Source organism: Melospiza georgiana, chromosome 9 (assembly GCF_028018845.1).
Source record: "Melospiza georgiana isolate bMelGeo1 chromosome 9, bMelGeo1.pri, whole genome shotgun sequence".
NCBI classification, from domain to species: Eukaryota; Metazoa; Chordata; class Aves; order Passeriformes; family Passerellidae; genus Melospiza; species Melospiza georgiana.
Genome location: NC_080438.1, coordinates 15,036,405 through 15,059,383, shown reverse-complemented (window position 1 = coordinate 15,059,383; position 22,979 = coordinate 15,036,405). Strand labels below are relative to the sequence as shown.

Genomic DNA, 22,979 nt, shown 5'->3' with positions numbered 1-22,979 from the left:
AAGAAGACCTCCTACTCTTGTCTCTTGGGGTTTCTATTAGGCCTATTCATTATTAAAAATATGGTATCACAGACTTGTTTCAGGCTAGAATTACAGCTTTAAAGGAAAAATCTTCTCTTTCAGAATCCATGGGGGAGGGTGGTGCTACTAAGTATTTACCGACTTCTGGAGGAAGAGTTCCTCAATACAAGGCCCGGGCAGCGCTCAGGCAGCACGCAGGGGCTGCCGCGGGACTCGTTTACGCAGCACCGTGAACGAATAACCCTGCTCATGCTGCTTAGGAAAAATAAAACTGAAAAAAAGACGAAAACAGCCGAGGCATTCGGGGCTAGCGCGTGACGGCGCGCGCAGGCTCTATCAAGGGGTGAGGAGATTCCAACAGGTGGCTCCGTGGCGCAATGGATAGCGCATTGGACTTCTAGAGGGTTTGAAGGGATTCAAAGGTTCCGGGTTCGAGTCCCGGCGGAGTCGTGTCTTCTCTTTTTCTATTTTATTTATTTTTTTTTAAATACATTTCCCCCGCCCCCTACGCCTTTTGGGCGGAAATCTTTCCCGGCGCTCCCCTGTCCCTTACCTCACGGCCGCAGGTATCCGGTTCGCCGGCCTGGCCCTTCTCCCGTCAGCGAGGCTCTCCGGGCCCGCCTCCCGCCGTGCCTGGCGGCTTTGGGAACGCTGGAAGCGGGCGGCGACAGCCGCCATCGACCGGACCTGCCGTGTCCGCTCGGCCCGGCGACACGAACCTTCCTCACCGGCAGCGAGAAGGCGGAGCACGAGAAGGGCTCTGCTTTCCTTCCCCTGCCACCCTCAGGCTGAGGGAGAAGGGCTCGGTTCTCCTTCCCCTGCCGCCCTCAGGCTGAGGGAGAAGGGCTCCGCTCTCCTTCCCCTGCCGCCCTCGGGCTGAGGGAGAAGGGCTCCGCTCTCCTTCCCCTGCCGCCCCAGGCTGAGGGAGAAGGGCTCGGTTCTCCTTCCCCTGCCGCCCCAGGCTGAGGGAGAAGGGCTCTGCTTTCCTTCCCCTGCCGCCCTCGGGCTGAGGGAGAAGGGCTCCGCTCTCCTTCCCCTGCCGCCCTCAGGCTGAGGGAGAAGGGCTCCGCTCTCCTTCCCCTGCCGCCCTCGGGCTGAGGGAGAAGGGCTCCGCTCTCCTTCCCCTGCCGCCCCAGGCTGAGGGAGAAGGGCTCCGCTCTCCTTCCCCTGCCGCCCCAGGCTGAGGGAGAAGGGCTCCGCTCCTGCTCCCCTGGCCCGAGCTTCGCCACAGCGGTCCGAACCGACCAGCCCTGTAGGGCCGCTACGCTTCCAGAACTGTCTGCGAAAGTAATTTTACTTAAAAACCCAAGACTTCGTCTTTCCTGGAGGCAGTTCAGTTACGATGGGTCACTGTGATACATTTCTGGTTAGTTTCAAATAACGAAACAAGTCCACAAACTGCACAAACCAGAATTAACAGTATTTTCTGACTTACCGACAGAAGATTAAGAACCATTTTAATTACAGCAATCAAACTGCTGTAAATAAAACAAAACAGTAGCAGCAATAAACAAAGCACCTTGATTTTGCTCAGAATGGAATAAATTAATCTGATTCATTATTCCTGAGTTACTAAATTTGTGGGGTTTTCTTGATAAATTATTTTTAATTCTGCAGGTGCGACTTTTCCAACTGCAATTCTGCTTATTTAAAAGCAATAAAGGAACATCGGAAAATGAACCACACCATCAGGCACATTAACCATCAGTCAGTAAAGGTGCAATTACAAATTAGCACCAATGTTTCTGCCATTAAAAGACAATACTACTCACAATTGATAGGCAGAGCTTCATTAAAGTTTTTATGTGTTTCCAGAGTAATCTAATACCACAGGCAATCACATGGTGCATTTGGGTTTTAATCTCTCCAATACCTTCACCTTTATGTCAATTTCAAAGCCCGTCTGTATGTTTTAAGGCAAACTGGAGGTTAAGGGAAGGTGCTCTGGTCAGTGCCACATCTGACAGGCTGAGGCACCAGCTCAGGCCAAGCCAGCCAACACAACCTGTGGGTGCCAGGCTGCAGTCCTGGAACACAGCACATCCCACCCCTCTGCAGCCTGAAACACAGCACATCCCACCCCTCTGCAGCCTGGGACACAGCACATCCCACCCCTCTGCAGCCCTGGGACACAGCACATCCCACTCTGCAGCCCTAGAACACAGCACATCCCACTCTGCAGCCCTGGGACACAGCACATCCCACTCTGCAGCCCTGGAACACAGCACATCCCACTCTGCAGCCCTGGGACACAGCACATCCCACCCCTCTGCAGCCCTGGGACACAGCACATCCCACCCCTCTGCAGCCTGGGACACAGCACATCCCACCCCTCTGCAGCCCTGGGACACAGCACATCCCATTCTGCAGCCCTGGGACACAGCACATCCCACTCTGCAGCCCTGGGACACAGCACATCCCATCCCTCTGCAGCCCTGGAACACAGCACATCCCACCCCTCTGCAGCCTGGGACACAGCACATCCCACCCCTCTGCAGCCTGAAACACAGCACATCCCATCCCTCTGCAGCCTGGGACACAGCACATCCCACCCTCTGCACACAACACGGGCACTTGCTGGGCACAGGGTGGGGGAAACAGAAGGGATTAGAAGAATCAAAGGACAGGATACAGAGCCCAAGCCAAATTCCCTTGTAGCTATGCTGCATATGAAGTAACTGCTGGAGCTATTGAGCAGCCCAAGCAACAGGCACAGAGTTGTTGCTTGAGGCACAGAGTTGTTGCTTGCTGTGTAACACCACAGCTTGCATGTCTGTCTCAAAGTCTTTCAGACTTGCAAGCTGCTTTTGCAAAGTTGCATTTGGAACACCCCAGGATGCAACAGAATGACATCTACTGTGATGCCTTGTTTTCTTCTCAGTGTTCAGTTTACATTTTTTTGTGCCTCCATGTCTCAGGCAGAGAACAAGACATCTAGCTGTTTTTATTGGCTTTTTTATCATTTACTGGAAATTAAGATACTGGCCTAAATGTAATTGCATTAAAATAGCCTGTGCATATTAACTGAGACCTAGGGACAGGTGGTTCTACTTGTACTTGTTTAATATTTCCCAATTAATTCACTTTGACACCATTCATCTCCAGGCCATGAAGACTTCTTAAGGACTCTAGATTCCTGTCTGTTTCTGGTAGTACAACATTATGGACAATGTTGGAATGATAAAAAACACCCTAAAGGATCTGAGGAAAATTTCTTTCAAGCATCATTTGGTGGTCAATACATACCACAATGCTCATTTCATCATAAATAACTAATCCTTAAAAAAACTAATTCTCAGTAGAAAACTTGATGGTTATACATTAGTCAAGAACATAGTTAAGCATTCCTTGCTTAAGATCTGCAACCTTTAAGCTTCGGTGTTCTTGCGGCAAGGAAACAACGAACCACTGGTGCTCTGACAGTGACTTCTACATCCTAATCATCCAATCCACCTAAGACCATGTAGTGCCAGTTTAATTTCTTCTATTATTCATCTTTTCTGCTACCTCAGGGCAGTAACCAAGTTACACTAATTGTAACAGCAATAATGAGCAGGTCATTAAAAACCAACCAAACACTGCAGCAGTTCTGACACTCAAGTGATGGTCGTGAACTGCCACTGAAGGGGAACTGAGCCAGTGACATCTGTGGCTCTGCAGTGGCCTTCCAGACTCACTCTATTTGCTCAGCTTGAGCTATTCCAGGTCAGCTAACAGACAATCTGCACAACACACCCTACGTAATCGATGCCAATGTTATTTCCAAAAATATCATTAGACAATAATTAAACAGTAAAAAATAATAAAAACAAAATATGATTGTTAATATCTGAGTTATATTACTTACGTATTACTTACTTATATTATTTATTAAATAATATGTAATTTGTCTCTTCTAAATTTTATTTATATATATATATATATATATAAAATAATGTATACACACATAAATATAAAAGTATATGTGTATATGTATAGGCACTGAATTCCAGGACATTCTCTATACCACTATGGTCAGTGTTGAAATAAACCTTTCACAACCAAACCATTTTTCAATACTTTCCATTACAGTTTTGGCCAGCAGCACCTCTGACAAATTAAGGAAAAATATATTCCAGCACACAATATGTGCCAAGATAAATTATGCATATAACTTTAAACTGAATTTACTAATTAATTGATGTGAAGTCTGAAGCCTGAGAAGACCACAATCTGTGAAGCTGAATTTTTTACTCAGATTTAATATATGCTTTCATATAATTATCTCTTTACATAAATATTAATCAAAATAAATATCAATTTTAAAATGAAAATGAATTTAAATTGAGATACCTGATAATTTGCTAAAGTTTCCTAGCTTTATTCTCACAGCAAAAATTTCCCTAAACCTCAATTTGCATCTCACCTGCAATCTTAAAAGAAACCAAACACAACACCACAACCAAAGCATTCTGTAAGAAAGTTTTATAACAAACAAGTTGTTCCAGCTTGGGATTTTTCTTCAATTCTTAATTGCGAAATTTCTTCTTCTTCCGATTCCTCTTCCCTGCTGCAAAAGCTGCTTTTTCACTCATGATCTCCTGATACTTCTTTTTATTATATCTGAACAAAATAGATAATTTACTTTTAAGCACGGCAAACCAAAGTTCAGGAAAAAATAACATGGACAGTACTCTATGCACATTATTTGCCAAACTGAGTTTCCTCATCTTTTCTGAATCAGTTTCTTTGATTCATACATTTATGCATAAGTAAAGGGAATCAGCAGTTGGATCAATGATAAATGCAGGTAAATTTGCTTTGGAAGTAAATTCTGTTGAATTTTGTAATTAATTTTGGTTGGGGGAGGGAGGGTGTCCTCATTACATATGCAGTCACATTTTGGACAGTTGGCTGAAACACTGCTACTGCTCACAAGGGGAAGACTCAGCCATTTCCACAATACCATGAAGAAACTACAGCCATTTTATAGTGCCTTCTCACCACACTCAGGATATAATAAAGCTTACTCTACTGCAGATGGACAACTGAGATGAGGTGAATACTCAACAACAAGCAGGGTAATTGCTGAATGTGAGCTCCTCCAACAGACTCTTGTGTACCTGCAGTGATGAGTACCACAGACACTGCACACTGAGTACTGCTGAGGCTTTAAATGCAACACCAAAATCTGACAAATATCTGCACTAATGCTGAAGTATATGATTAAAACCCTTAATCAGGCACAACATAAATTAATTGATCAAATTTCAAATACATTAATTTTTAAAACTCCTTGCTAATAAATATCTAATAAATCAGGTCAAATCAGAAAGCTACTTAAGAAATAGATGCAGTAAACTTGCCTTCCCAACATTATAGTTCAATTTACACGTCTGACAAAATTAACTCTATAACCTCAAACCACTTCAAAGAAAACATATGAAAGGAGAAGTGAATATTAACATCATGTAATAACCAATACCAAAATGGACCAATGAAATTATCTACTCCAAAAACTGTAAGCTGTGCACACATTAATGAATCCAATCATAATATTCAGGTAAGCCTGCTGGCACAATTTTGATTCCCATGACAGGTGGCAGGCTGATGTATTTATAAAATGAAATAATATCAACATTCACAGAATTACAGACTGCTCTTTTCTTTCAATTATGCCAAGAAAAAATAATCAGTCTTTAAGAGTGACTGCCAATAGTGATGGCTGAAGTTGGATAAAATCCTTTAATGAAGATGAAATATACATTATCTCATTCTAATTATACCTTAGATGAAGGTTCCTTAGACCTTCTAAACTGCAGTACTATGGAAATGCTAAAAGACTAAAAATTTTTCTTTGAAGTATTAAAAACCACCCTACAAGCTGAATAAAACAAGAAAAGGCTATAGAGTTAAAAATAATCCTCTTTTACGTGGGATATTAGAATTAAAGAACTACTTTTAAATACCTTCTGAACTCTGAATCTGCAAGCAGCTCCTCCACAATTGTTCTCTTCCTCTGCTTCTTAGGGATTCGACTGTGATAAAAGTCTATGGGAGAATCAACTACAGTTCCAACCTAGGAAACAAAAATTAAAACATTCTTACTGTACATGAACAGCAAGATGTTGATTATTTTGCCTTTTTTTTTAAATCCCCAGCAACAAGTGTGAAGACACCTATAGAGCAGATGCGAATGACAGCTGCCTAACAGAAGTGCAAAAAGCCAAAATAAATAAGTCATGTTTTGTACGCAGAGTCCCTTTTGGTCTCCTTGCATAGTGCAGAGAGGAAGGCCTGAGCTTTAAGACTGTACATTTTCAATGCTGGATTGCTGTATCAACACTTTAATTCATTAAAGTTCCTAACTTTTAAACATTTTAAACATAAGGGGAAAGGAACCTTTATGACCACCTTAAACCTCTTCCAGTCCCTCCTCCTGGTGGTTTTGCTAGATGACTGCACAGCAGCTGTATCAGGGCTGTATCAGGGCTCCACAGCCCTAACACAAGGGCCTCATCCAGAAACACATCCCATTTTCCCAACCAGCATGTCAGTCAGCTCTCATGGCTCAGGTCAGCAGTAAAGATACACACAGTACATGTTTCATGCAGTGAAAATTAACCTGTCTGGAACACTTATGTGGAACACTTCAGTCCAAGTTTCTCTAATTTCACAATATATAACACCCTGGATACTTCAGAGTGAAGTGGTAATATTTTGAGAAATGAAAACCTTTCCTCAAGCATGCTAACTATTCAAAGTTTCTGGAGGCCTATTTCTACAGCTTACCCAGTAATTTCTTTATCGATACGAACAATTTCAAAGCTGAGAGCTACAAGCAGCAAAAATTTCAGCTTATCACAAAGGCAGCTGTCTCAATTTAAACTGTATTAGCTAGTAAGAAAATAAAAGCCAATTATTTTCTACACACTTGTTTACAAAGGCCAGTACTCCAAAAAAGCAGTGAAAATCTAGTCCCCTGAGGGTTCAAAATATGAATTCAGTAAGACATTTGTTCATTTCTATAAGATCAGCCAAAGCTAAAAACATCAACAGCATATATACATATGTAACACAAAGTTAAACAGTTGCAAACTCCAGCCAAGTAATCAAAACACTTTCATAATTAAGATATGAAATTAAATTAATATAGAAGCTACCTACGAAATAGGCATTATTAGGTATCCTTAAACTTCAGCAGTACAATGCCACCTTCTGCTGCTTCCTTACCTGGAAGTACTTGGGCAGACCATCTCTGTCATTCTTCTTATAGAAATGCTTAGGGTCCAATGAAGCTCTCATCTTCAAAACTTTCAGATCATTTTTCAGTTCACTTGTGATTTCTGGGGCTTTCATACCAAACCAGCCATCACCTGTTGTTTTCTCTCGCTCTGCCTAGGATGCAATACCAAGAACAATGAATTTGCATTCAGTAACTAGGACGGGACAGAAAAGTGAACTCCTCCCTACAAAAGACAGATAAAGCATTTAGAATGTAAATGTGTACCCCTAAAGCACGTATTTTATGATTATTATAAAGGAGGTTTTCAGTACTGCATCAATGACAGATTTGTACTGAGCATATAACCATTAACTTCACTATGCTTGTGACTGAAAGGATGACTTTTCACAGGCCAGCTCAAAGAAAACCCTAATAAACTGCAGCTCATCACTCCATTTCCAGGGAGGCCTGGATATGCTCAGGGTCCCAGCACGCAGCTTTCCACCACACCTTGTTTCATTATTTGAGGCATTACCAGCTCCTCACTTACCCTGCGCTGTTTCTTCAGCTGGTGAAGTGACTCCCTGTAGGGTGGGACACATTCCTTTCTTTCAAAGTCTGGAGTCATTACACTCTTCTGCAAGAGCTGTAAGAATTTTTTTGAACATTAGAGAGCCACCTCACTGGTACAAATTTTACTGCTTAACTGTATTTACAGAACCTACTGAAGGAATCATGCAGAATCTAACAAGCATTCTAATGCAATACATGAGCAGTAAGATCTTCAAAACAGAGCACTGGACAACAACAGAAAGCAGCTGACTTGCCCAGGAGGAGGTGAGACAGCAAATCCCCTGGAGTAAAGAGGACTACTGTGGATGAGCCAAAGAAAAGTCTCAACAAAAAGAACACATAATCTTTACTTCAAAGGGTGCTTTTGAAAAAAAACCTGCTAAGTCCATACTAGGGTATAGACTCTTATTTACTGAAATTCATTCTGGCTATGGACTAAATATCTTGTCAGCAGACCTTAAGCTTGTGTATCATTAGGCAAAACTCCAGGTATAATCAACTTCAGTTTATTTTACAAGGTAATGCTAGAATTTGCACTGTTTTTCAGTTTCTGATAAGTCAGGTATATCTAAAATTTCACCATTAAAAGCAAATGTAAAACTACACTGGTCAAAGAGAATGTAAGTTCTCAATGAACCATGAAAATTATACTTCTTTAAAATCAAACAAACCAACCTTCTTAGATTAATATCTCTGTGTTACTATAGTCACAGATAACTGAATAACTGTAAACATGTTACCTGGTCCTTCTTCTTCTTCTGTGGTTCAATTGCACTCGATCTAGGCTTCTGATTTTTTGCATCAAAACTGATATACAGACCTCCAAGCTTCTTGATATTCAAACCAGGGTCTATGCTACTGGAAAGATGTAAACTAAAAAAGAAATAGTTAATTATTAGAACATTGTAACATGCATGCAGCTAAACCTTCTACTGTCCTGAGGAAGATGAACAGAAAAAATATTTTTCTTATTTTTCCCAAATAGGTTCAGTTCTGCAATGATTTTAAGTGTTGTTATCTAGATTATGTAGTTTTGAAATAACAGGTGCAGGAGAATTCATGCCATTATATGAAATAAGACTTATTATTAAAAAAAACCTGTGGAATAACTTCCACAAAATTTTTCATATTAACTCTATTGCTGGACTCTCACCTTATATATTATCTTCTGTATAACAGAATTCTTAAATTTGCTTAACCTTGCAAGAAGAACTCATGATTAGCATCCTTTTATATTCTGACAAGCTTGCTAGCCAAAGAGAAAAACCCCAAACATATTGATAGAAAAAATACTAAAAAGTAAAAAAAAGTATGAAGAAAACAGAATTCATTGCTTTAAACACAAGAAGGGATTTTAGCACCAGCTGGACTACAAGAATTCAAGAAGTATCACTCCACCTAAATTATTCTGATTCCATCCTAGGTTTCACCTGAAGAGTCACCATCCACAGCACAGCAAAAACTGACATATAAAATTATATGCAACTATTTAAAAAGCATTATCTAATTAGGCAATGTGTAAGGAATTTGCTGGACCTTTTGTTATCTCCATTCCAACTGGAAAAAAAATTAACAAAACTGTGACCTGAATAACCAATTCAGTCAGCATGATCAGTTTCACATTGTTTTCTAGGCTGAACACATACAAGGCCTCCAGATGCCAAAAAATTTCAGATTTCTGTTCCTACTATATTCAAAACTGAAAATAATCCCAAAACCTAAATTTATGGACCATATTAATATTTTATAATATGTGCAACACCATTTTCTGCAGCAACATGACATATGTGATAAGACTAGTCCCTTATTTATTCTGCACTTAATGTGCATATTCTTAAATGAAATGCAGATTCTTTAGCTATTCCTAGTAAGATACTTACACATCAACCTTATTTTTCAACAGATCATCATCTTCATCTTTTTCATCTTCATCTATCAATTCCTCTTCATCCTCTTCTAAGTCTGATTCTTTATCTTTTTCACCTCCTTCATGCTCACTTTTAGCATCACTGTCTTGGTCTACATCATCCAGATAATAGTTCTGGCTGGAACTCATGCCAGGCTCAGTATCAATTACAAAAAGACCTTCAACATGCAGTGAACCACTTTTTAAAGATTTTTTGAAGGAAGGAGTTTTCTCATCTGACTTTTTATAACACAGATTCTCATCAACTGTATCTATGTCTGCCACATCACTATTTTCAGAGTCATCACTTTCACTGTTGCTCAGAAACAATGCAAGGGAGCTATTATCACTGCTTGTTTTTTTACTGCTGTGTGATACCTCATTTTCTTCTGTTTGGTTGTCACCACTGTCTACACCAATTTCAAGCATCCTGCTCTTACCAATGCTTTCAGTTGTCTGGGCAACAGCCATGTCCATTGATGGGCTGCTCACTGCACTTGCTTGCTTACTCTCCCTTAATTTATCATCACATGAGAAAGACTGCTGTGCATCTGTCTCAGCATCTGCTCTTTCACATTCTGTAATTTTTTTACTTTCATTTGGTGTTACTTGTCCTTGGGATTCTAGGAATTGTTTGGGACTCATGCAGTCTGTCAAAGAAACAGACACAGGCTCCAATTTCTCCTTCCTTGCAAGTATTTTACTGTGATCTTCTTGTATTTGGCCACATATTGTATCTGAATGGTGTGTCTCAACAGACTGCGTATTTCTTTTTGTTTTTTTCACAGGTGATTCAGTGTCACTTTGTTTTGTTTTTGTAGGACTGGATGCCACATCATTTAAAATCTCTTCTTTTGCATCTTCACTCCAGGTTGCATTAGCACATTTACTTCTAGGTGAACTGGGTTCTTTATTTTCATCAATGAGAATGGAAGCATTTTCTGTGTCATTGACAAGTTCTGCACTAGGCCTAGAATCAGAAATTATGATGGGATCAGATTTAACAGTGTCCTCAATTAAATTCTCATCCTCTGAAACAAATCTATTTTTTTTCTCGGTCTGCTTAGTATTTTGTGCTTGTGATTTCATTTGCATGCTCCTAGTAATTCGTTTGGGAGTGGCACATGGTTCCACAAGAGAACTCGGGCAACATGATTCTGCATCAGAAGTATTTTCACTCTGGGCTTCAGGAACTCTGTGTGGCTGCAATTTCTTTTTACTTTGTCTGCTCCTTGTACTTGTGGGAACATTAAGCATCTGGACACCAGAAACAGCAGAGGAACAAGACTCAGCTTCAGAGACATCATCTTCATCCTGAATCCTACTTAACTTATTTACAAAAGCTGTACTGTCATGTCTTTTTTTGTCAGCAGAATCTGGTTGATAAGGAATTACAATTTGTCGCCTCCGTGTTATTCTTACAAACAAAGGTGTCTGGAGACTGGATACAGAAGAGCAGTTTGATTCTGCTTCTGACACATAACCATCAACTTGTGGCTCAGCAACTGATTGTGCTGATGGGACAGCTGTGTTCTCATTCCTAGTGATCTGCAACTCTGAGCTATCACTGACATCTGATTTCATTTCTGCATGTTCCAACTCTTCAAATGGACATTCCTGAATCACCTCTGGCTTACGAGCTGATTTAGTTCTTCTGGTCATCCTCCTAGCCACAGGAGTACTAATTTCAGCAGATCCCACCTAGAAAAGGAGTAAAAAAATATATGGTATTGACAGATAAAATACCTACATAAAAAGAATGCTATAAAAATCGCTAGCAAACTTTTAAAACAAATCTACTTAAACTCACAACATGCATCTCTGTGTAGCCCTACCTATGTGGAAGAAGCCTTAACAAACCATCCCTTGCTTATCTCTACTGTATTTTGGTCAGGGCAGGAGAAGAAACATACACATCCTTTAAGAAATATAAACAAGTATCTCCTAATTCCAAAAAGTTCTGTCAAGTTGTCAGGGGAAGCAAATCCAGGAAAAACGTCCAGAAATATTCAAAGACTTCCTCAACTATAAGCCACTAAACACTATCAACTATCAAAATGTGCCCCAAAATGGTGTCCAAAACCAATTTTAGGTCTACGAACTAGCTGGCCTCTCAGCAATCGCAAAACAAGGTATGATCTGCTAAGTATTATTTTAAGTGACAGAAACAACGCTAAAACACCTGTCACGCAAATAAAATAAGCCTGCCTTTAACTGCCAAAGCTAAATGGCCTAATGACCTCCGGCGGCTGCAGGCACGGGCACGGCGGGCGCACCGCCACCGCCCCTCCGGCCCCGCTCCGAGCGGAGGCTGCACCGCCCGCCCGCCCCGCTCCCGGCTCCGCTCACCTCCGCAGCACCGGCGGCACCGCCATCGCCATCGCCGGGGCTGCTGCTGCTGCCGCCGCCTGCCCGCGGCCCGGGCTCCCGGCGCCGCGCCGCCGCCCGCCGGGTGTTCACCATGCTGCTGCTGCCGCTGCGCCCGCCCCTTCCTCCCTGCCCTCCTTCCTTCCTTCCGTCCGTCCTTCCTGCCGCCCGCCCTTCCGGGCCCGCAGCAGGAAGAAGGGTGCGGGCGGCCCCGCGACGCCTGCCACCCGTGGAGTCCCGCGGTGCAGGAGTTGGAAAAGTGTAAAATGCTGCACTAAAATGCCTACGGGGGTTTCAAATTTTAGTTAGACTTTCAGGTTTCTCATGGAAGGAAATCCCCTCTCGCCCATCTTGATGGAAACCAAACGAATGAGATAATGTGGTAATTTGATAAAGTGTTATGCTATTGGTGACTCTAGAAATGCCACGTCTTAAAAGGTACTTTTCTACAGCAAGCAAACTATCAGCAGTTTACAGAAAGGAAATAAATCATCCCATTAGAGCAGCCTTTACATGGGGTTAGCACAGTTCCTGTTTTGTAGCATTTCAATATAAAAACCTGAGCACACACGCAAGTCTGGTAAGGTACAGATTCAGTCAAATACACAGAGATTACAGGTAGTGGTTAAATCATAAGCACACAGCACAGAGCTAGTAGGGAAGTTTAAAATTAAACTAAGGTAATTTTGACCTCTGATGCACACTGGCCCAACATTAAAAAAAAACACTTCATTTTTATTAAGAGAAAAACATCCAAACTTTTATTGATGCATTACTAGTTTCAATTCCCTGTTTGTCTCATTTGTCAAGAGAACTGAAGAAGCTAAGAAAATTTCCTGCTATTTGCCACTACAAAAACAGTATCTGAGGACTAAGGTACCTTGAAAAACCTTAATTCATTAAACATAGTGGAATGGATTATAGGAAGCTGACACTCCAGGCACTACCTACAGGCATTCAAATTCCACTTGCTGCCTCTATGAAGAATTTGAAAGACGTTGGTGAAAAGTCATTCCCTTACAGTCCAAATCTCAAAATATGTACAGCAAAGTCAATGACTACCACCAGTATGAGGCCATGCCCCTGTCTGAAATCAAAATGTAATTTACTGTTTTAGACACTTGGTATCAAAGTTCCTGCTAAACTACAAGTTGAACTTTAGGTATCTACTCTCATTTAAAGGCTAAGGAAAGGAAAAGGCCTTTTTGACAGAAGCACTACATTAAACCAAAAGCCTTGCCTCAGCTGCAGCAATCTCTCTGGGGTTAAAAAGCCAATGTGCTAATCTGCTGCTAAGCAGAAAGATACCTAACTTCAGGCTAAGCCTTGCTTCATCTTTTCTGAGTGGCACTCAAGCAACAAGTTTCCCAGGCAACCTCACAAGAAGTAATTAATTTTAGAGAACAGCATCAGCATTTCTGTCTATTCTACTTGGCTAATTGCTTGCGTAGTTCACAAGTATCAAAAAAACAAGCCACAGTTGAGAAGGAGACAGGCACAATTTTTGATGAACAGATTTCTTCACTGCTTGTTTTCAAATCTTATTTTAAACATTCACTATTAATACATTTTCTATTTCAAACAGTAAAAATGCCATCACACTTGTGCGAACACTAAATGAAGCGTATCGAGGCACAAAGAAGCCAGAAGCAATTCAAGTAACAATCAGAAAGTAATTTGGAAGATGCATTTTCTTCTAAATCATAGGGGTCTTTTCCACTCTATTAAAAATAAACTAATTTTCCCATGCCCGCAAATTAAATAGCTGACTTGACTATATATACATATCAAATAATGAGATAACAGCTTAATTTTTGGGGTATTGAATCATTAAAAAAATGACAATTTTCTATAAAAGCTAGTCCTTGAATGCTTGAAATGTATTCACCAGGTAAGTATGATTTAGGAGAAATTTGTTTTTTAAAAAAACAAAAATATATGTTTCTCCATGTTTCTAATGGCAGCTAAAATATAATGTTATTTTTTACAGTGAACTGGTCATAAAAAGGAAATTATTTTAAACTGTTACTCTACAGATATCTTCAATTAAAAAAGTCCCAAAATATTTCATATTTTGAATGAACCCATCAATAGTTAAGAAAAATAGTGTTAGAACATTACAGACACTCCTACTGACATCACACTGAATAATTACAACTTTTGGTAGTTCATTATAAATGCTGTAAAAATCTTTCTATGAAAAATGCAATGTTCCCCCATCCCAAAGAAATTTAAACAGCCTTTACAAAAAAAAAAAAAACAAAACACCAACAAAAAAACCAGTGTTTTAAGATGCATTTCTTTTAGCTTGTATGATATAGCCTTTGGACTTGATAATTCCTCTGCTTTTAACAATGACTGAATACCGCAGAAGCCACAAAGGAATCCAGTTGTAGGCTTTCATGTTCTGGATGCTTTCCTGGAGAACTTCTTGGAAACTTGCTTCACAAAGTAATTCTGAAGTTAAAAAGGGATATTTGTGCTTAAAACAATATCATGTAAACAGCTGCAAAAAGCAACACTTGGTAAGAAAAGCCTTTTCCAACAGTCAGGATCTTAAGTGGTACCACATACCCCTCAGATCCACTCCTCCAGAATGCATTTAGGATAAAAGCAGCTGAATATAAACCAAATAAATCTCCAGGACACTTTTTTGCAACATTAAGTATTTCTCACAAAACTGAGACTCTGGAATATCAAAATGAGTTGATCAGCAGAGTCATTAGTGGAAGAAAAAGAAAATTAGATTTGAGAAGCTAGCTAGACAAAGCAGAGGTGAGTAAAGCTGAAATCAGCAAAGTACTGAGCATTCAGAGTTACCTCTGCAGTCACTGTAAAGTCAACATTCACAGTATTTCCCATAAGGGAGCTCATAATAACCATAAGCCCAGAAAGCTTTAAGAAAAATGGGCTTAAATGCTACAAAACAAAACAAAAGAAGGCAAGTACAAATCCTCCTAGTTTCCTCTGGAATGTTCATCAGAAGAACAATGTCTTTGGTGAGGAGTGCTCACCAAAAATGGTCTCGATACTCTTCAGCTGACTGTTACAGAAAAGTTAGGCCGAGCAAACAGCACATAAAGGAATCACAACTTGTGCTGTTTTCTATCAAATCCTCTGCTCCTTAATTTCATGACTTTCAGTGCATACTATTTATTAAAATGCAAGTTGCATTTGGACTTCAGAGGACTTGGAAATTGAATGGAAATTGTCAGATTGAATGGAAATTCATCTTGCATGCTGCCAGAGCAGTGATAAATCCAGCTCAGGCACTGATGAAATTCATCAGTTCTAACAGTGGTACTATGAAGTACATACTTCATCAGAAACGCTTCACATACTTTTTTCTTTGGGATCAAGGGGAAAGAAAAGAGAAGGAAGGAAAAGCATCATCATGAATAATTTGTCATGACCAAGAATGTAGGGAAGGACTTAAATATATATCGTTTAAGACTTTTTATTATTCCAACAAGGTGTTAAAGTGTCCAACTCCCTTAAAAGTGTTCTTAAGTGAAGAAGACTGATGATGTTTGAGAGAAGTTAATGTTTTATCCCAGAATATTGTAGAGAACTGGTAACTCAGTTATACAGCTCAAAGGAAAGCCTCTAATTTCTTCATTAATTTAGCAAATAAATCATTGCATTAAAAAAGTGAAGAATTTACAATACTTTTTGTAATAATGTTATTTTAAGAAGTCAAGACTTTGAAAGAATCCTATTTAAAGCATAATAATTTTACAGATCTGATATTACTAAACTACTCAAAAATCAACTGGCTGTTAAGATTTTATGTAATCTATTTCATGTGTTCCAGGCAAGTACACTTTCATTTCTCATTTACCGGCAATACATTTAATTCCATATTTTGTAGAAATAAACATAGTACAAATTGCTCAGTACGTTGTTCTTCTATTTATTTTATCTTCTCTGATTAGAAGTATTTCAAGAAATTATCCAAGGCTGCAAGCCTGTTTCAAGAAGGGGTGGGGGGGAGGAAGCAACAACAGTAACTTAACAGAAATATTTTATAAAGGAGAGACTTTTAGAATCCTTGGTTCAGGTCTCAAATATAACAAACTCTGAAGTTCAGGAAAAGATTATCCCTGATTTTCTATTGAATAAATGCATTTAGAAGTCTTCTGTTAACTTAACCAGCAAAGTCTTACCTTTGGGATCATTGTGAGTTAGCAGCTGTATGTCACATTCTTTTGCAAATGCTGTGAGATCAGGTGGCATCACACAACAGGAAGCTAGGTTCACCTGATTACTACTTGGTTTCACCTGAGTAACAAAATATTTTTATAAGAAAAAATTACTAATGTACTTATATTAGCTGTTTCCCTCACGCCTTCTATTAGAACAAAAATTTTGCTTTGAACAATTTGTCTTTGACCATTGTTTTGAAGTCTGAGCAAGGCTAATTAATTCTGCATGACTAATTAATGTAGGCAAGCAGTTACTCTGTCCTAAGAACAGCTATGAGTAGGAAGTTGGTTCTCACCTGTGCCCACAGATACAGCTGCTCTAACAGTGTTTTATCTAGGTCGGAGGCACCTATGGCAACAATCTTCTTGTTTTGAACTAGATTTTCAAGTTCTTTCCAATAAGGTTGCAAATATTCCAAGGAGAGGTTAGTTCCATCTTCAACAGGAGGTGGGGAAATAATGACTGAGTCTAACTGAGCAACTCCGAGGGCAGAACACGCTGAGGAAAAAGAACAGACACTGCAAAATCTTTTATCAGATACGAACATAAACAGCATGACTCTTCAAATTTAGCAAAAACCACACCTCCTGCTTCACTTTGCTAGCTCTCCATTCACCATTTGAAACTGAGTGTATCTGAGGTCAAGAATAATAACACAACTTTTTTGGCAAAGATTCAAGAATACAGCTGAAGACCACGATCCAATTTCAGGTCTTGGGAAAGCAAAAAACAAAACAATCAGAAAATGAACAAAAGCATGAAGCTTTTCCCTCCTTTTTAATGTTAAAACTGTATTTTTCTCTGAAGACACTGACGATAAACAAGTCTCTATGTCTTCACCCTCAATTTCTTTTAAAATTTGTAGCTTTCACCCCGAACTATACCTTAAGTACAGGACATGGGTTAGGAAAACTGCTTGATATGTGTGAGGGAAAAGTGCAAGTCTTAGAGTCTCCCTGAGCTTTAGGAAAAATGCAAGTCATGAGGCCTCTTAAGCACAGTGAACGGAGTAGAACTGCTGAGCTAATTATTTTCTTCAAGAGGGGGAGTCCATTATTGTATGTTTGACAAATGGTGGTAAAAATTACAATAAATAAGCTATTATCTGGGGTAACAATAGAGAATAATGGTATCTGGCCCTTTCTTGTTTGGTCCCCCCTTAAGCCCAACAAACTTCCAAAACAGTAAAGTTCATTGCTGCTCACAATTACTGCTACCTAAGGCCAACAGAACTTTATGCAGGGACATTGTATGGCATTTTCAGTAAAACCTAACTATTTCACCAGCTACTTACAGCATTATTTTATTTCCTAAATAATCTCTGAAAAACTACTCAGTCACTAGCAAAGTTCATGATGTTAAATGCAACTAACAAGAACTGGCAAGAATGGCTGTATCACTGCTATTAAAACATCACATGCTAATTACTTTTTAACAAGTTTTGTGTGAAAGAACAGAAACTTGCTTCTGCTTGTAGCAAGGACTCAGATTTGAGTTTGTGGATCCAAGCTCACAGTGATCCATTTAATAAGTTTACTGACTGAGCTACTGTGAAAATAGATTTGATTAAGTCTCTCTTAATAGGAAAAGAGGATATACTTGTGACAGTGACCAAATACACCTCTTCGAAATAACATTAGAACTTTTTCCATCTAAGTTCTAGAGTAAAAAAAAAAATCTTAACTTAAGTTTGAGTTCCACACTTACCCAGGTCAACTGCGTCTCTGATCGATGAAGAATTTGATCCAACGATGAAAAGCTTTGCTATTTTCAAACAAACTGTAATCAGTAACTAAACAAGCCAGGTATTCCTATTATATAGCCATTTGCTTTTGCTATAGTCACTATTAATGAGTTTTTGGGTAAAAGATTTTTAAAATATACACCATTTGCTTAAAAAATTGGAAAAAACCCAGTTTTTTGAAAGGTCATTGCCCAATAAAGACACTGTTCTCTTAAATTTCGATGCTGTGCAGTCTCAGAACAAGAAATCATCCAGTCAGATGACAGAGAAAGCTGTAAAGCATCAAGACACTAAGCAGTAACAGTAACAACCTGTATAAGAACCCCAAATCTAATAGTACAAACAGACTTCTTCACAACTTACTGAGACTCAAAATGTACTAGAGTTAGTTTGGACTGCTTCCTTCAAGTTCATCATATTCAACCTGGAAAAATTATGCAAATAAATGTGCTTCCAATACTATTTCCTAATTCCAGTATTATCTGTAATATTTTGCTTCAAAAATGTCAAAGATTCACAAAATAAATTTAAAATATCTTGAGGTGATGCAAGTTAAGCTAGAAAAATGCTGAGCTGCTTTAAAATCTGAAATATGAATTCAAGACTGTCTTAGCCAATGTTTAAGAAAAACAGAGTGCAATAGTGCAATTTGATTCTGCAATTATAAAAGAGAGCAAAAAAACCCATCTATGAATATCCTATTAATGACTTCATATGAAATCTTTCCATGATACTGGATTTTTGACTGTGTTCTTACCTGATACTTTCAACTCATCCCTTTCTTCTGGATTTATTTTTTCTATAGCTTGAGCTACAGAACATTCCAGAACCTCCCGAGTTTCCTGTAGTAAGTACATGAGTCTTAGGAGCAACGTCAAGAGGAGACAGTAAGCTCCTGAAGAATGTTTTTAGGTAATTTGAAAAAAAAAAGAAAAAAAGAAAAAGCAAGTGCCTTACTGCAGTTGGAAACAAAAACAGTAGAAAAATGCAAAGACAGAAAGCAAGTAACCCAAGGCTTCTTGATCACTGAGGGGACATCAAAATAATGAACGTATATGGAAGGCCTTATATGACCCTAATATAGAAAATACAATTTACTGCTTAGAATTATTGGAACAAGATTCAGTAGTAAGTTTCAGAAGTGTAACCAACTATTTATGTCTTTGATTTCACGTGGAAGATGGATAAGATGCATAACACCTCTCCTACCTGATTTTGGTCTTGGCTGATCTTTGAGCTCCACTCAGTCAGTGTTTTCTGGATGCAGTCTCGCACCTACAAAACATTTTTTCATGTTGAAGCGTGGGTATGTTCCAACCACACACAACCACAACAGTACAGAGATGGGCAGGACAGGCTCACAGCTGAACTAATGACACCACACCACAGAAGATTCTTCCTTCATAGCTTCTAGCTGAAACTTGCTCAAACTCAAAATTTTTCTCTCCTCTTCCACGGAGTTTTAGCAGTAATACAAGTACTGTAGTTATTTCTCAGACCAATGCCATCCTAAAAGGAAAGTACAATGCTAAGCAAGCAAGAACTAAGACATGGGGTGGTTTGGGGTTTTTTGCGCAGAAATTCCTAAGTTACAAAGCAGTCAGATAAGAGCGTAAGTGCCCTGACACTGCAGAAATGAGACTTGACAATCAACCCCTAAATACTCATTGTATTAATTCTTTCTCTTTTTACATGCATACAACCCTTCCCCTTTACTGCCTACCTACTCCACTGAGCAAAACCACTGATGTTTTTAAGTCCTCCATCACTGTAGGGGGAACCTACACATCCTATGCCACACTTGCATTTTTCCTTCATCCACAGATGCAAAATAAACTCGGCTCAGATTTTGATAATGACTTTTCTTGAACATAGTAAGACATAACTATTAAAGCAGCTAACTAATTTTATACAGTACCAGTGCTGCAGCTGTAGCTTCCCTCTGATCCATCCCAGGAGTTAAGCACAGGTACTGTCTGACTGCCACCTGCCACAGGTAGGAGCACTTGCACCAGCTGCTGCTTTACTTCACTTTCCACAGTGTATTTTATAACTGTGTGCACACCTACTTTGTGTACCAGTAAGCAGCCATTTCCCATGACACCCAACTCAGAGAGCTCTAATACCATGCACAAACTAGAAGTCAACATCCCTGCCTGATACCAGACACAATACAGGAGCAATGCTTTGTGAACAGAAATACTATACATTCCTTCCATCATTTAAAACAGTATAAAAACCCCTAGACCCAAAAGGCAAGAATTGACTGCCCCAGTAAATAGCTAAGCACAATAACCCTTTAATAAAATAACTCTTAATCCGATTTTAATACAATTTATATTGTTATCTTTTCCTTTCTGGGGGCAAGTGAGACAGTACTAAATTTATATATGCTGCTGCTTTGCAGCTGCCACAGGACATATTTCTATTATATTTCTATTGCGGTTCCTGTGCACCCGCCTCCGACTCCCAAGCACACCACTCCCCTGCCCTCAGGCCATGTGCAAAGAGCAGCGCATTCCACTGCTTCGATCAGCTTTTCCAAACACAGCTGCATCTCCTAACACTGGCATTCACAGTTTGCAAAATTTTAGCTTACATTCTGCCACTGAGAACTGGCTACACCAAAGAGAGGAGCTGATTGCAAATGATCCCATTTATTTGCTTTTGGAAATACACCTACTCTGGAAAGCCAGCGGATTCCTCTGTATACAAGTGAATTTTAGTACCTTAACTATTAGTTATGCACATTGGCCACTCTTTACTTAACAGCCCTCCAGAAACTCCCCACACAAGGGTGCCCATCGTGACACAGCTATGTCTTTGTTACAGAATCCAGCCCTATTTCACACAGATCACAGAATGTTTAATAAACAACCAGGCCAAATAAAACGTTATGTGGTCACATTACAACCACATGACAGCTCAACAAGAGTATGATGAATGATTCCTTCTTGTTACATCATCCTCCCTGCCACCTTTCTTCCACTAGTGCATGATTAATATGCAACCAACTTCTAGGTTATCACTAGTGTGCCTACATAGCAATAATCAGCCAAACCCATCGTTTTTCTCATTATTAAGTGACCATTCTGAGATTACTGTGCCATGACGAAACAGCAAATATGGTGGTTCTGAAGTTCATGGCCACAGCATCTCCAGACATTTTATGAGAACTATTCTAAGTACTGACACACGCCGCTAAAGGCAATACTTTTAAGGTGATGATTAAAAAGCTCTTTTCAACTTCTTAACAAAGAATGACAGCTCTCTGCTTCAAAGAAGACAACTGCTACCTTTCCCTAGATCTGCCTCTATGAAGAAATTAAAATTAACTTGCATCATCTGTAATGCAAGCTCGTACCTATGCATATTTTTATCTAACTAGAAAAGTATAAGGGATACCCTTTGCCATTACAGATATCACTTAAATTTGTAAGTGTTTTCTGATCCCTTCATTCCCGGGATCAGAAGGCTGGGCTCGCTCCTTCTCAGGGCAGAGTGCTTCCGGGGGCCCCGGCCTCCCCACAGGGCAGAACACAACGAACGCACGAAAACAGACAAAAAAACCCCTCTGTTTTTCCATTCCCATCTCCCGCCTCCCGAGGGCACCGGCAAGCGGATGGCTCGGGAGCCAGAGCCCCTCCTCGCCGTCACGGGCACCGGGCCAGCCGTGCGCCACCGGAACGGGTCCCGCTCCGGACGCGCTCGGACCGCCGGGAGCGGCACCCAGCGCTCCCTCAGCCGCCAGCCCGCCCGCGGCCCGGCCCGGGCCCCTCGCCCCAGGGCGGACCTCCGCCGAGCCGCCCCGAAGGGAAGCTCCGGCTCGCCCCTCACCTCCTCGCCGGGGGTGGACGGGCACTTCTTGCGGAGGCAGCCCCAGTTGAGCAGGTTGCCGGTCTGCAGGGTGAGGGTGCCGGCGCGCTCCAGCAGGGCACGGGCGCCCTCGGTCCCCATGGCGCTGCTCAGGCGGTGGCCGGGGGCTCTCCGCGACACCTACGGCCCCGGGCAGCGCCGAGCCGGCCGTGACTCAGCACCGGCACCGGGGCGAGGGGCGGCGCGGGGACAATGGGCGGCGGGGCGGGCCCGGCGCGGGAGCGGCACGGAGCGGAGCGCGCCCCGCCTCGCGCTGCCTCACGGCGCGAGGCCGCGGGCAGGCGCCCCCTCGCGGCGGCCGGGCCGCAGCACGCCGGGCGGAGCCTCCGGGGGGCGGGCAGAGGGCGGGGCCGGCAGAGGGCGGGGCCATCGGGGGCGGGGCCGGGCTCTCGGGGCGCCGCGCCGCGGTAGGGCCGGGTCCGTGTGTCGGTCCGTGGTCCGTGTGTCGGTCCCTGGTCCGTGTATCGGTCCGGCCCCGAGGGCCAGCGGCCGCGGGAGCCCGACCCGGCATCGCCCCCAACGGAGTACCCAAGGCACACATGGCGCTGCCCGGTAGTAGCGGCCCGGGTTCGGTAACACCCCCCGAGCCGCGGCCGCGCCGGGCTGTGGCGGCTGTGCAGGCTCAGTAAATGAGAGGAACCATCTGAATTGTGCTTATGACGCGTTCCAGTAACAGGTAGCCACTGACAGACACCGAGCTAAAAGGCCCAGAAGAAGCATCCAAATGCTTGCCCCTTCTGGCTGTGTTTGCACTTGGGTGAAACAGTGTCAGGGCGGCGCTCCAGTTTTACACCAGCTGGTTCCAGTGAAGACACACCGGGTAAATCCTGAAGGGTTATGGTTCGGGAGTATTTTCTTTTTTGAGATGAGGAGACTTCTGGAACACCACACTCTGACCAAAATCCTTCTGTACTGGAGAGCTGAGGGGGTGGCTTTTTTCTTCTGTAACTCATGTTAAACGGAACAGTGAGCCACAAATTCTAATTTTGCAGTCAGCTTGGGAATTTGAACTGTGTTTCTAATAGATTTTTTTTCCTCAAGCTGTATTGTGCTAGTAGAGGGAACCAATTTGCATAACTTCT

The 22,979-nt window shown here is 41.4% G+C and overlaps 2 protein-coding genes and 1 non-coding gene across 3 annotated transcripts; 1 reads left to right on the top strand and 2 right to left on the bottom strand.

Moving 5' to 3' along the window:
• The first annotated feature begins 384 nt into the window (after window positions 1-384).
• On the top strand, window positions 385-471 carry TRNAR-UCU (transfer RNA arginine (anticodon UCU)). The gene is given in 2 exon segments: window positions 385-421; window positions 436-471. It is a non-coding gene; the product is annotated as a tRNA-Arg (tRNA).
• A 3,886-nt stretch (window positions 472-4,357) lies between these two features.
• Window positions 4,358-12,167, bottom strand: DNTTIP2 (deoxynucleotidyltransferase terminal interacting protein 2). Its single transcript, XM_058030595.1, has 7 exons — window positions 12,054-12,167; window positions 9,679-11,405; window positions 8,539-8,671; window positions 7,776-7,871; window positions 7,234-7,398; window positions 5,970-6,079; window positions 4,358-4,623 (listed from the first exon to the last, which is right to left on the bottom strand). The coding sequence occupies exons 1-7, from the start codon at window positions 12,165-12,167 to the stop codon at window positions 4,530-4,532; spliced, it is 2,439 nt and encodes an 812-aa protein (XP_057886578.1). The 3' UTR covers window positions 4,358-4,529.
• Window positions 12,168-12,585: 418 nt separating this feature from the next.
• Window positions 12,586-22,035, bottom strand: GCLM (glutamate-cysteine ligase modifier subunit). The gene is made up of 7 exons (XM_058030593.1): window positions 21,859-22,035; window positions 19,231-19,296; window positions 18,779-18,863; window positions 17,985-18,041; window positions 16,573-16,775; window positions 16,238-16,352; window positions 12,586-14,528 (listed from the first exon to the last, which is right to left on the bottom strand). Exons 1-7 carry the CDS (start codon window positions 21,976-21,978, stop codon window positions 14,359-14,361), a joined length of 816 nt encoding a protein of 271 aa, XP_057886576.1. The 5' UTR covers window positions 21,979-22,035; the 3' UTR covers window positions 12,586-14,358.
• Between the last annotated feature and the right edge of the window lie 944 nt (window positions 22,036-22,979).

What these genes read in the sequence shown, in the direction of transcription:
- GCLM (XM_058030593.1), bottom strand. Translation starts at nt 21,978, where the DNA reads ATGGGGACCGAGGGCGCCCGTGCCCTGCTGGAGCGCGCCGGCACCCTC. An exon ending in GGATGAGTTGAAAGTATCAG is followed by an intron (nt 18,042 to 18,778) that starts GTAAGAACACAG and finishes GTTTGAAAATAG; the next exon opens with CAAAGCTTTTCATCGTTGGA. An exon ending in CAGAGACGCAGTTGACCTGG is followed by an intron (nt 16,776 to 17,984) that starts GTAAGTGTGGAA and finishes CTTTTTCCTCAG; the next exon opens with CGTGTTCTGCCCTCGGAGTT.
- DNTTIP2 (XM_058030595.1), bottom strand. Translation starts at nt 12,167, where the DNA reads ATGGTGAACACCCGGCGGGCGGCGGCGCGGCGCCGGGAGCCCGGGCCG. An exon ending in GTGCCGCCGGTGCTGCGGAG is followed by an intron (nt 11,406 to 12,053) that starts GTGAGCGGAGCC and finishes CTCCTTTTCTAG; the next exon opens with GTGGGATCTGCTGAAATTAG. An exon ending in GCAGATTCAGAGTTCAGAAG is followed by an intron (nt 4,624 to 5,969) that starts GTATTTAAAAGT and finishes TATTTTGTTCAG; the next exon opens with ATATAATAAAAAGAAGTATC.